The 11,933-nt window shown below is 60.2% G+C and overlaps 1 protein-coding gene across 5 annotated transcripts; it reads left to right on the forward strand.

The window, feature by feature from the left end:
* Positions 1-1,480: 1,480 nt before the first annotated feature.
* DLK1 (delta like non-canonical Notch ligand 1) lies at positions 1,481-9,624 on the forward strand. Of its 5 annotated transcripts, none has more exons than XM_027521281.1 (6): positions 1,482-1,718; positions 2,901-2,964; positions 3,504-3,634; positions 6,467-6,608; positions 8,625-8,904; positions 9,058-9,624. In XM_027521281.1, exons 1-6 carry the CDS (start codon positions 1,652-1,654, stop codon positions 9,370-9,372), a joined length of 999 nt encoding a protein of 332 aa, XP_027377082.1. In that variant the 5' UTR covers positions 1,482-1,651; the 3' UTR covers positions 9,373-9,624. The 5 variants fall into 5 exon arrangements, with proteins under 5 accessions (XP_027377081.1, XP_027377082.1, XP_027377083.1 ...); XM_027521282.1 differs by having other exon boundaries at positions 9,079-9,624; XM_027521283.1 differs by having other exon boundaries at positions 9,124-9,624.
* The last annotated feature ends 2,309 nt before the right edge of the window (positions 9,625-11,933 follow it).

The raw sequence follows: 11,933 nt of genomic DNA on the forward strand, positions 1-11,933 counted from the left end.
GCCCAAAAGCCAGGTTCAGAGAGGCAGAGGTCACCCCCCACTCAGGTGTGGGGGGAAAAGTAGGCCACCCCTCCCAGCCCTCGGCATCTGTCTGCAAACTAACGGATGCAAGTGAAGCCCACACTGAAGATCCATCTGCTCAGGACCTCCTGGTATCCTCCCCAGAGGTTACACACCTGGGATTCCTTTCTACCACCCGCCATGCTCGCCTAGAGGTCCTTCTCCATTTCCCTAAACCTCCCTGATAGGGACGGGCCCAGAGGGTGGTTGGCCCAGCAGAGTGCGGGGCTCTATGTCTGGGCTGGAACTCTCAGGGTCTCTGGCAGGGTCCCCACCCCCAGCTGCACTTCTGTGTGACCCCCAGCTGGAGGCCTCCCGGTGGATATGGAACACCTGCCGAGTGCCGGGTGTGCAACTGTGCGTGTCCGTGTGAGCATACTTGTGAGCTTGCCCGCATATGTCACGGTGGTGAAGATGGACGTGATAGGGCCTGTGTGTGCGTGCGTGCCTGTTTGTGCTGGGTGCCTGTATGTGTGTCTTGATAAGCGTGTAACCAAGAGCCTGACATCCGTGAGTTTCGGGGACAGTGTATGTGTGTGTGCGTGTGAAAATCAGATGTATGAGAGCCTTCTGGCGGGACTAGGGCCTGATGGCGTGTGTGTGTGTGTATGTGATGGAACATGTGCCCAGGTGTCTGCATGTCACCAGGGTATTCGCGTGTCCAGGTGTCACGAGGCTGCACACGTGCCCTGTGCAGACGTCCTGGCACATGCTGAGGACGCCCGGGTTTCATAACTCTACGTCCTCTGCCTGTCTGCGTGCCTGTGACTGAGCAAGCTTGTGGCGGTCCGGCCATTTCTATGACGTGCGCGTGTGTTGCAGTGTCTGTGTGTGTCGCAGTGTCAGGGTTGCTGTATGTGCTCCCACAAGAGTGCCTGCAATTTCCCCCTGCGTGTTTATGGCTAGGAGAGTGGGTGCCCCAAGGCTTCTCCTAAGTGTTCTTCCCGCTGCGTGTGGGGTAGTGTGCGTTTCCCCGGTGTCTAGAGTGTGCGCTTGTGTGTTTCTGGGTGCGTGAACCATGCCATGCGTGCTCGGGACCTTGGCGATCAGTGCTCTGGTGTTTCTGTGCGTGCTTTTGTATTCCGAGCGCGTCTTCGCGTCTTCCTGGGGTCTGCGGCCCAGCCCAGGTTCGGCTACCGAGACTTGTTCCAAGCCGGCCCGTGTGTGCGCGCCCGTGTGCCGTCCTGTGGGGGCAACGTGTGCCCAACGCGCGCGGGGTACCTGTGCCCGTCTAGCCAAGAGTGGCCCGCGTGCGCGAGCGGGTTTCCGGGACACCGCAGTGGTGGGGGGCGGCCCCGCGAAAGGCGGGGGTCACAGGGACTGGCCGGCGCCGGCCCCGTGCGCACGAAGGCGGGGGCGAGGGGCGGGGGCCGCGGGGGGGCCGCGGTACGAAAAGGGCGGCGCGCGCGGCGGCGGCGGCAGCTCGGCGGCGGCAGCGGAGAGCGCAGCGCGCAGCCCGGTGCAGCCCTGGCTTTCCCCTCGCCGCGCGCCCGCGCCCCCTTTCGCGTCCGCAACCAGAAGCCCAGCGCGGCGCCCGGAGCAGGTCCCGCGCCCGCGCCGCTCCCGGGACCGCGCCCCCGGCCGCCCCGCGATGGCCGCGACCGCAGCCCTCCTGCCCGCCCTCTTGCTCCTGCTGGCTTTCGGCCGCAGTGCCCATGGTGAGCCCCCCGGCGGCCCGGCTCGCGCCCCCTCTGGGGAAGCCTGCGACGCCCCCCTGGCCGCCCTGTGCCCCGCGCGCCCCGTCCCGTGCGCCCCGACTCCCGCCCGTCCCGCCTAACCCTAAGCCCCGCGCCGTGCCTGCCTCGCCCCCCTGCCACCCTCGCATGCCAAGCCCGGCCCTGGGGTCCTGGGTGGGGGGCGCGGGGAGCGGGAGGGCTGTGGGACCCCCGGCCCCTTCCCGCCCCGCAGAAGTGGCGCTCGCAGGGGCCCGGTGCGCAGAGCGGAGGTATGGAGAAACGAGGTGATGCTGGGGAGCCCTCTGTGAAAACGCTCTGGGGTGCAACTTTGGGGGGGGTCTCTGCGTGTGCGCTCGGGAGCAGGCCTGTGGGGGCTATGGAGGGTGACTGCCGTCGTCGCCCCAGAGTCCCAGCCGGGAGCGCAGGCCGTGCCCCTCCCGCGTGGCGCTGGTCTAGGTGAGGGGCTGCGACACTCCTGTCTGCGGCGGCCATCTGTCCGTGACGCAGCATACCCCCTTCGCGCAGGGCCCTCCCCCCCCACTGCGCCAGTGTTTATGGGGGGGCTGTCTGAAAAGCTGCTGAGAGTTAAAATAAACGCACACAGTAGGTGCCTATTAAAGTGTTAGAATCTCTAAAGGGTGTCAGAATTGCAGTCTTGTCCGCAAAACCCTTGTTGGTCTTTTTAATACCAAGCGCCTGGGGTGGGGAGTTTGACCTGGGTGCCTGGCTTCGCTGGGATTAACCTTTGGAAAACTCAGACGCCTTACCTATGAGCCTTCCAGGTGGACCTGTCTGAGCTTTCCCGAGCTGAATACCTCAAAAATCTGTCCCCCGCCCCACCTTTAGCTCACTTTGTAAAATTGAGGGTTTGGCCCAGTCCCCCGGGGTCAAGCTCTTTTGGTTCGATGTCTCCCCATCCCTGCCCTGAAGGGCCTGACGTTTGTCGTTTCTCTGAGGGACGCTGGGTGTCTGACCGGGCCCCGGGAGCTAGGCAGTGTGCTGTGATGACCCCAGACCCGGGAGCAGCGGGGGCTTTCCCCTGGGTGGCTTTCGATGGCGTGCCTGACTGTGGGCCAGGCTGGTAGAGCCCCGGTGGGGAGGAGGCCGCCTTCCCGGCCTGTTGGGCCTCGTGCGGCGAATGGCGTAACCTTTCTTGTGCCCCAGGAGCTGAATGCTTCCCGGCCTGCCACCCTGAAAATGGATTCTGCGACGATGACAGTGTGTGCAGGTAATGGAGGGGCTCCCCAGAGGCAGCTCGTGGCAGGGACGAGTGGGGGGGGGCAGGGCAGAATTCTGGGGAGCTGTGACGCAGTCAGAAAAAGTGGGGGGCCCCTGGACTGCAGCAAACAGCGCCCTCGCCCACACAGAAAACCAACCATTGGGGGAGAAGGGTGGGGGAAGAGGACTGGGTGTCTGGGGATGGCGGGGGCGGGGGGGGGGGGACATGGTGCCACTGGCTCCTGTCTGTTTCCTCAGAGATGGGGGCGGGCAGGAGAGCCTTTTGCAGGGTGAGACCACTGCGGGCCACTGCGGCAAAAGGCAGCTCTTCCCCTGGCTCCTAGGGACCCCTCTGCCCGGCCCCTCAGCTCACCTCGAGTCTAAGCTTTCCCGCTCAGGTGACTGGCGTTGGTTTCCCGCGACCCACCGGCCTAGCACTGTGCAGAGACCCCCTCCCCGAGCGCTGTCAGTTCCACAGCAACTCCCTCTCCACCCTTGTCCCCCCCCACTCACATGCCCCCATCTTTCTCCCCCACCGACACCCCACAGGTGCCAGCCTGGCTGGCAGGGTCCCCTGTGTGACCAGTGCGTGACCTTTCCCGGCTGTGTGAACGGCCTCTGCGTGGAGCCATGGCAGTGCATCTGCAAGGACGGCTGGGACGGACACCTCTGTGACCTAGGTGGGCGCCTGCCCCTGCCCTCCCTGCCCCCAGCCACCTCCTCCCCGCCCAGTGCGGTGGCGGCTGCCTCCCCTCCCCCTGCGGCCTTCGCCCAGCACACCCAGCAGTCTGGATGGTAATGATCTGTTTATCCGCTTCCCACTGGTGCTGGGGGCTTCCCCACGGGGAGGGGGCACTTACTGCTGCTCCCCACTGCACCACCAGCGCCCAGCAGTGGGGAAGGCACTGGGGTGGGGGGTGGCGGGGGGGCTGCCTGTTGAATAAAGAGTCCCAAAAGGATCACGCCACCCAAAGCTGAGAGGGTGGGGATGGCAGAAATCTGTCCCGGGGGAGTGGGGGCACTGAAGCTCAAAGAGGGGAGGGTCACAGAGCCAAGATGCCAAGGAATCCACAGGTGAGGCTACTAAGGATGCTGCAGCACACACGCAAACACACGTGGAGAGGGTGCTGGGTGCTGAGCGCTGGGGCCAGCGGCTACCGGGTCAGGACCACTGGGACAGGGCTGGGGGCTGTGCTGGACGAGGCCAGGTGTAGGGGCTGGGGGGTGGCAGGTCGGGAAAGGCTGAGAAGTAGCTCGAGTGCAGATTGGTGTTATCTGTTGATTTCATTAATTTATGCCGTCTTTGCCCTCCATTACCCTGAGAAGTGGACAGTTGGCTGTCGCTGCAGTTTCAGGCTGCAAAATGTTCAACCGAGCCCATTCTTGTTTGGCAAAACCTGCCCTGAAGCCCAGGCAGACCAGGGTCCTTGAGAAAATTCCCCTGGCAGTGTAGGCAGCTGCCATACGCCAGCGTCTGCAAAGTTTCCCAGGAGGGAAACTGAGGCTCAGGGAAGCAACTGGGTCTGCTCATGACTCTTAGGAAGTCAGGAGAACAGCCGGCTGGCTACCAAACTCCACCCTCTGCCTCCAAAATGTGTTCATTCTCATCGGGGGGCTAATGCTTTCCTTGGAGAAAAACCTAAGAACTGTAATGTTACCGTTCCGCGCAAAGCCATAGTGGGCTTTCAAGATCCCCCAGCATGTGGGTCTTTAAAGTGCCCTCCCCCACACCCGCACGAGGCAGGTTTTTCCCTATAGCTGACTTAGGCTCTGGCCAGCAGGGCTTGACTCCCTGCAAGAATCTCTGAGCTGTTTGGGGGACCCAAGGGGGTCCCGGAAAAACCACCATTGGGGATCAGGGCTTTTTAGCCCGGAGCCCCACTCTTTGTGATATCTAAGCCCGGGACCCAGACAAAAGGTCCCTCCCCACTGGGTCGACAAAAGCCTGGGGCGGCTGGGTCCAGAGGAAGCTGCCCTCCGGGTAGTTCCTGGCCTTCTCCCTTTTCACCCGTCTTTGAGGCTGTCACTGCCACAGCTGCTGCCCCAGCAGGCAAAGACCCCCCCGCCGCTCTCCCCTTGTGGTGGCTTAATCCACCCGACTTTGGGGTTGGAGGCCCTGGAGGGAGGGGGAGAAGGTGAGCCGATCCTCGGATCCTCGGCTCTCACTGCAGGAGAGGAGTGGGAGAGGAGTGGGTGGTCGATAGCTCTTGTGCTTACACGTAAGGTTCTCAGTGACAGGAGCCTGGCGCTCACGCCCAGGGCCTTCCCATAGTGATAAATCCCCTACGTTCCCCTTGTGACGGCCAGACTCCTCGTGTGAGCTCTGCACAGGCCCTCGCCTGGCGTGCGGGGCTTTTCCTTACTGACGGACAGCCATCCCCTCTCCCTGAGAGGATGCAGGGCTCTTGAAAAGAGCGAATCCATCTGCACGTGTGTGGCCACAGCCCCCGGGGACCCCCACCCAGAGCTGCCCCTCAATCACCGCTGCGTCTCTGGCTGGCCCTGGCTCAGGCGGCAGCTCAGATGGTGGAAAAACCCAAGGGGAAGGGGGGACTCAGACATGGGCTGGGGAGAAGCCCTCCTTTTATAAGCAGGGAAAGTGAGGCATAGAGTCTGGGGTGGCAGGGTGGTGGGGGAGAGTTGCAGCTGGCTGAAGGTGGATGCAGAAAGGGTCTCTCTCCGGTCAGAGAGCCCCCGCCTCAGGCCCCCCTTTGTTCAACCCGTCCCTGCCTTGCTGAGCCCCGAATAATGAAGTGTGCGTGACGGGAGGTGTAAAAAGGCGGTGGAAATATACCAGTGTTCATGGAAACCCGTGCTGACAGGCGAGCCCTCAATAGCTCTCATTTCACCGCCTTCAAAAGATGCAACCTTTTTATCGTAGACCCCCTTAGTTCAGAACCTGAGAGCAGACAGACCACCAGGAGACGAGGCAGTGCTGGGGTTCAATCAGGTTTCCTGATTCCCAACAGGGGGCTTTACATCTCATTTCCTCCCCCACCTCCCCACTCCCCTTTGATGGAACAGTATACAGGGGCAGGTGATGTATCTAACAGTTAGTTGGGCTGCACTCACCCCTCCACCTCCCGGGCACCATGGACCTCCTCAGACACTAGAAACTGGTCTGGAGCGTTAGGGGGAGGGGAGGGGTCTGCAGTGAAGGTCAGTGTTGCAGAACCCAAGAGGTGACCTGGTGCCGGAAAAAGGGCACAGCGGGCCTGGGTGAAATCTTGGTGAACGGCCGTGACTTTGTGTCCTCGGCCTCCAGAGTTGTTTACTTAGGTCAGGGTTCTGGGGGAGTCGCAGAGCTCCCTTACTGAGGACCCCGCTGGGTGACCTTGGACAGTGACCACAAGCAGAGAATCTGGGCTGCTCACACGGGCTCCCCGCCTTGACCAGAGGGAGGGGTGCCTCTCTCTCCTTGCCCCCACCCAGGATGCTCTCCTTCTAGCCTCCGTGCCCCCAACCCCGCCACCAACCTCATCTAATCTCCCTGGTTTTCTCTCCCCTCCCAGACATCCGGGCTTGCACCTCGACCCCCTGCGCCAACAACGGCACCTGCCTGAACCTCGATGACGGCCAGTACGAGTGCTCCTGCGCCCCCGGGTTCTCAGGAAAGGATTGTCAGGAAATGGATGGGCCCTGCGTGGTGAATGGGTGAGCATTCTCTCCCTGCAGATCTGATAAAACGCTGCTTTAGAGTCCCATTTCCACCCCTTAAAGACCCTTTCAGCCTAACCCAGGCGGACCTGTCGGCGGACAAAAGACCGAGGAAGTGCTCCTTCTGCAGCCTGCGGGGGGGCTGCCCCCGCGATGGGGTCTTTATGGGGGAGTGTGTCCTTTCCATCATTTTTTCCCAAACAATCCTGAAGGCGATTTCATATTCCCCTGACGTCCCCAAGTCCTGATGTGTGTGAATGACAGTAGATTGGGGACTGTGAACCCGAGCCCCAGCGGCATAATTTTCTAAAGGTGACGTAACGAGATCAGAGTTCGGCAGTGCCCGAGGCTGTTGGTGAAACCCGCTCTCCGTACCTTAGGGGCGGCTTTGGTTGGGGGAGGGGGTGGCAGGCTCTGCGTTTGGGTCTCCTGGGATGTATGTCTTAGGAGGTGGGGAGAGGGGGCTATGGCCAGCACAGGACAGGCGGGAGGGGAAGGGGGAGGGGGTCCGGCCCCCAGCCACCCTCATGGGGAGGGGCCACCAGGGCGTGGGCACGGCAGATGGACCGGTCCCTGGCCTCTCCGGTGCCCCCCTGAGCAGACTTCCCAGCAGCTCAGCCGTTCTGGTCCTCATCTGCTCAGCGGCACTGCCCTCCTCACCCCCGAGGAGGGGGTTTAAACGGAGGCCAGGGAGGTCGGGCGAGAATTCAGGGCAGTCTCCAGTCCTGGGCCAGTGGCTGCAGGTGGGGGGACGCCCCTGTTTCATGAGGAAGCCGAAGTGTAAGTCCCTTCCAGGGACGGGGCAGAGAGCCCCCAGAGCCACATGGGCCAGGAACCAGCATTCTTGCAGCATTCTAAAAATCAGCATTCCAGGGCTGATTCGTGTTGATGTGTGGCAGAAAACAGCAAAATCCTATAAAGTAATGATCCTTCAATTAAAAGTAAATATTAGGGGAAAAAAAGATCAGAGTTCAGGGTGAGGTCGGAGGACAGGGGTGACCACCGAGCTCCATTTCTGCTTCCTGGCAGGAAGGGGAAATACGGAGCAAGACCTTTAAAATATTTTGCTTTCCTCCCTAATAGACTTGAGCCCGTCTGTCAAAATAGAGCCTGGGGTCCTTGAAATTCCTCCAGAGCCCTGGCTCCTCTCACCCTCACCCTTGCAGCAGCAATGCTGATTCCTTGCGCTCCGAGCCCCTTTCTTCCCCGGAGTTTCGGCATTTATCAGATGACAAAGGGTCTGCTCGTTTAAAAGCACTTACATTAAATGCTCCGTGTGCTCCGCTTTGAGCAAACAGCTTCGGTCTGCAGGCTGCACTGGGGTGAATGAGCCACTATTAACCAGCCAGGCCCAGACGCTGCTCCTGCCTTGCAGACAGCGTGGATTTCTTTCACTCTGAGAGTCCCCAAGGGCTTCCCAGTACAATAGCCCGCAGGCGAACTCCACGGAAAATAAAATTAATAATAAGGGGCTGGGGGCGGCGGCGGTGGTGGTGGTGGGAGAGACTGAGGGATACCCTGCTTGGCTCCGCCTCTGTGGCCCAGGGGCGGAGCTAAGGGGAGGGTGGGCTGAAGCCCTGGGGTATCACTAACTTTGCCTCTCTCAGCCTCAGTTTCCCCACCTGTCCAGTGACTTAACCGTCATGCCTCTGGTTGGAGAGGTGACATAGAGGTGGGAGAGGAGATGGGCATCCTGGCACGGGAGGTCAGGCATGTTCCAGGTTGGCGGCGTGATGGGGGTGAGGTGCCCACCCCACCTCAGATGGCCCGGGAGCCCCTCACAGGCAGGGGCTCCCGGTGCCAGGCACCCACTCCCCACCCCTACCCCGGGGCCTCCCTGGCTGGCACTCCCTCAGCTCGAGCGTTCTGAGCACCTGCCCTTTGGTTGGGCCCCAGGAGGTTTGCGGTGTGGCACGAGGGGGGAGCAGGGCACCCCCCCCGCCCCCCACCGCAGCCTTGCTGTCCTAGCCAAGCGCCCGAGGGCCCTTTACGCTGTGCCCTGTTGTGCTGCAGCTCGCCCTGCCAGCACGGAGGCAGCTGCGTGGACGATGAGGGCCGGGCCCCCCACGCTGTCTGCCTGTGCCCCCCTGGCTTCTCGGGCAACTTCTGCGAGATCGTGACCAACAGCTGCATCCCCAACCCGTGCGAGAACCAGGGCATCTGCACCGACATCGGGGGTGACTTCCGCTGCCGTTGCCCCGCCGGCTTCATGGACAAGACCTGCAGCCGCCCGGTGAACACCTGCACCAGCGAGCCGTGCCTCAACGGCGGCACCTGCCTGCAGCACTCCCAGGTGAGCTTCGAGTGTCTGTGCAAGCCCGCGTTCACCGGCCCCCGGTGTGGCCGGAAGCGCGCGGCGGGCCCCCAGCAGGTCACCCGTCTGCCCAGCGGTTACGGGCTGACCTACCGCCTGACCCCCGGGGTGCACGAGCTGCCGGTGCCGCAGCCCGAGCACCGCGTCCTGAAGGTGTCCATGAAGGAGCTCAACAAGAGCACTCCGCTCCTCTCCGAGGGACAGGCCATCTGCTTCACCATCCTGGGCGTGCTCACCAGCCTGGTGGTCCTGGGCACCATGGGCATCGTCTTCCTCAACAAGTGCGAGGCCTGGGTGTCCAATCTGCGCTACAACCACATGTTGCGCAAGAAGAAGAACCTGCTGCTGCACTACAACAGCGGGGAGGAGCTGGCCGTCAACATCGTCTTCCCGGAGAAGATCGACATGACCACCTTCACCAAGGAGGCCGGCGAGGAGGAGATCTGAGCAGCGCCCCACCGGCCCCCCCCTTCTCGGGGTCCCCGCAGAGCCCCCTGTCTCTCTGTGCGGTCTGTTCTTATCTTTGTGGTGGAATTTGCTCTCCTTTGTGTCAAATCTGGTGAACGCTACGCTCCCCTCTCCTGCCTTTGCGCTGCCGTGTGTGTGCAACCAACGTAATTGCCAGATGAATCCTCTTTCTCTCTTCTTAATGCATGATATAAAAAAATAATAATAATGATAATAATAATGAGAATTTCATCTTTAAGTGAGTAAGACAAATAAGTATGTTATTCTAAAATCTCAACCTAAAATCAAAAAAGACCAAAAAAAAACATGGCAACAGTACCAGGGCTCCGTGCCGACGCCCCCTCCAACCAGGGGTGGGGTCTCGGCCACAGGGTCCTCGTGAAACCGTTACGAGTGCTGTGCATGACCACCCACTGTGAAAAGGGCTAAAATCTCTTTCGTTCGTTAATTCTCACACACCACTCCCGACTCGCACTCATGTCAACACCGCAAAGCTTTCGATCTTCCCGATTGACTTGGGATTTTAGCAGAGTGCAGCGGCCGTGTGTCAGGCAGAGAGAGAGAGAGAGACAGCCCCGGGTTGGTTGCTGGGGGTGCTGGGACCTTGTCCCAGCCCTGCCACTCACTCGCTGTGTGATCCTTGGCGAGTCCCTTTCCCACCCTGGGCCACCTCCTCCCCCCCACCTCCAGGCGGGGGCTTGAACACCATGACCGTCAGGGTCCTCTCTTGCCCTCAACATCTGAATTAGGAACGAGGGAGTGATGAACCAAAACCGTGCCCCTAAAAAATTAGGATCTGATGAAGACTAAGTCTCATCCTGGGATCCGAAGGTTTTGGCCTATCCTGGATGTACACTTGATGTATTTGAAATGAATTTTGACTGCATTTCTCAAAGTGGGGAGCCTCCTGGCCCATTGCCCACCCGGAAACGGTCGCCCCCTTTGAGTCCCAGTGTGCAGTCTGGGGCTGACCCTTAGGCAGCCCCCTCCCCAACCTACCCACCTACTCAAGGCCCCAGCAACTGTGCCTGCCTCCGACCCTGTAGGTTAGAGATGTCCCCCAGCAATTTAAGTGCATCTTGAACCGCAAGTGCCCCGGTGTGTCTGAGCAGCAACACAACCCTCACCAAGGTTTTTCACAGGGTTTGGTGGAAATTATCGCTTGTGGGGCATTTTCTAGTTCTGTGGCCATAGAGGTACCAGAGCAGACCACAGCGTGGATTTCGTTTGTGTTGCTGAGTTAACCACCCTCAGATCCCCAAAGACCTAGCCAGCTTCTGAATGATAAACGTTGCCTTTTTTTTTTTAGAAAAAAGAGCATCTATCTTTTGTGCAAAAGTAGATGGGACAGAGTTCTGTTTAGCTTTCCAGCTCTCGGAGTTGGGCAGCTAAACAGCCCTTGGGTACCAGTTAGGAGTATTTTGTTTCTTGAATTATTAAGATAGGAATGTATATTCTTAGCTTATTGAGCATTATTACCTGCCTTGCTTACCTTGCTAAGCCACCGTCACCTACGCCGTCTCCGTTATTCGAATCACATGCATCCTCATGCGTCACCAACTGTCACATGACCACCAGCTCATCACCCGTCAGCCACCGGTTTACCGCCCCAAGCCCCTTGTCATCGTGTTTCACAGCCCGACCCTCATCTCCCCCAGGCTCCCCAGTTCTCACCTAAGACATTGTCCCCATCACTCCAGACTTCGTCATCTCCAGCCCAAGCCACCCTTACAGTCCCAAGCCCTCCCCCGGCGACCACCTCCCACCCTCGCCCCAAGCCGTCAGCCTTGCACCCTCGCCCCTCCTTGTCCCCGCTCCCAAGTCCTCTCCCGCCCCCAGCTCAAGTTACTGCCCCCACCCCTCCCCTCCCTGGCCCTCACCCCCAGTCTCTAACAGCCCTCACCCCAACCCCCTCTACCTACCCCCCACCCAAGTCATTGGAGTCACCATCTCATCTCATTTTAAGTTTGTTTTAAGAGATAAAATTTAAAAAAAGACAAAAAAAAAGAACTGTTGGCTTGGTTGGGTGGGGGTCTGGCACCCCCGCCCAGCCTCTCTCTCACGTGAGACCCCCTGATCGAGTCAGCTGACGGTTCTGATTCTCAGTCTCCCCTCGCGCCAAATTCTAAGATTGGACACAGCAATCAAATTTCTCTACTCCACGCTTTCGACCTCCGTGTTGTAGAGAACAGCCACGTCTCCTGACGACAAGGAAAAGACCCTCACCCCCACCCCACCCACTGCCTATCCTTGACCAGTTCCTCACCCATTCATCCTTCATCCACCATCCATTCAATCCGGAAGCATTTCCAAGCACCTGCTGAGTGCAAGGCGGTGTGCAGGGAGCTGAGGACGCAGGATGAGGGGCCCTCTGGGAGGGGCGTGGACACACAGGAGTCCCCAGGGAGCCTAGCGCAGTGCAGGTAAAGCAACGTGGGAGGGGAGACGCCTCCCTCGCAGCCTGACCATCTCACTTGCCCACGTGACAGATCCTCTCTTACCAGCACTCGATGAGGCCGCCCCACCCAAATTCCACAGCG

This window comes from Bos indicus x Bos taurus, chromosome 21 (genome assembly GCF_003369695.1).
Source record: "Bos indicus x Bos taurus breed Angus x Brahman F1 hybrid chromosome 21, Bos_hybrid_MaternalHap_v2.0, whole genome shotgun sequence".
NCBI classification, from domain to species: domain Eukaryota; kingdom Metazoa; phylum Chordata; class Mammalia; order Artiodactyla; family Bovidae; genus Bos; species Bos indicus x Bos taurus.

What these genes read in the sequence shown, in the direction of transcription:
- DLK1 (XM_027521280.1), top strand. Translation starts at nt 1,652, where the DNA reads ATGGCCGCGACCGCAGCCCTCCTGCCCGCCCTCTTGCTCCTGCTGGCT. An exon ending in GACGATGACAGTGTGTGCAG is followed by an intron (nt 2,965 to 3,503) that starts GTAATGGAGGGG and finishes GACACCCCACAG; the next exon opens with GTGCCAGCCTGGCTGGCAGG. An exon ending in GGGCCCTGCGTGGTGAATGG is followed by an intron (nt 6,609 to 8,624) that starts GTGAGCATTCTC and finishes GTTGTGCTGCAG; the next exon opens with CTCGCCCTGCCAGCACGGAG.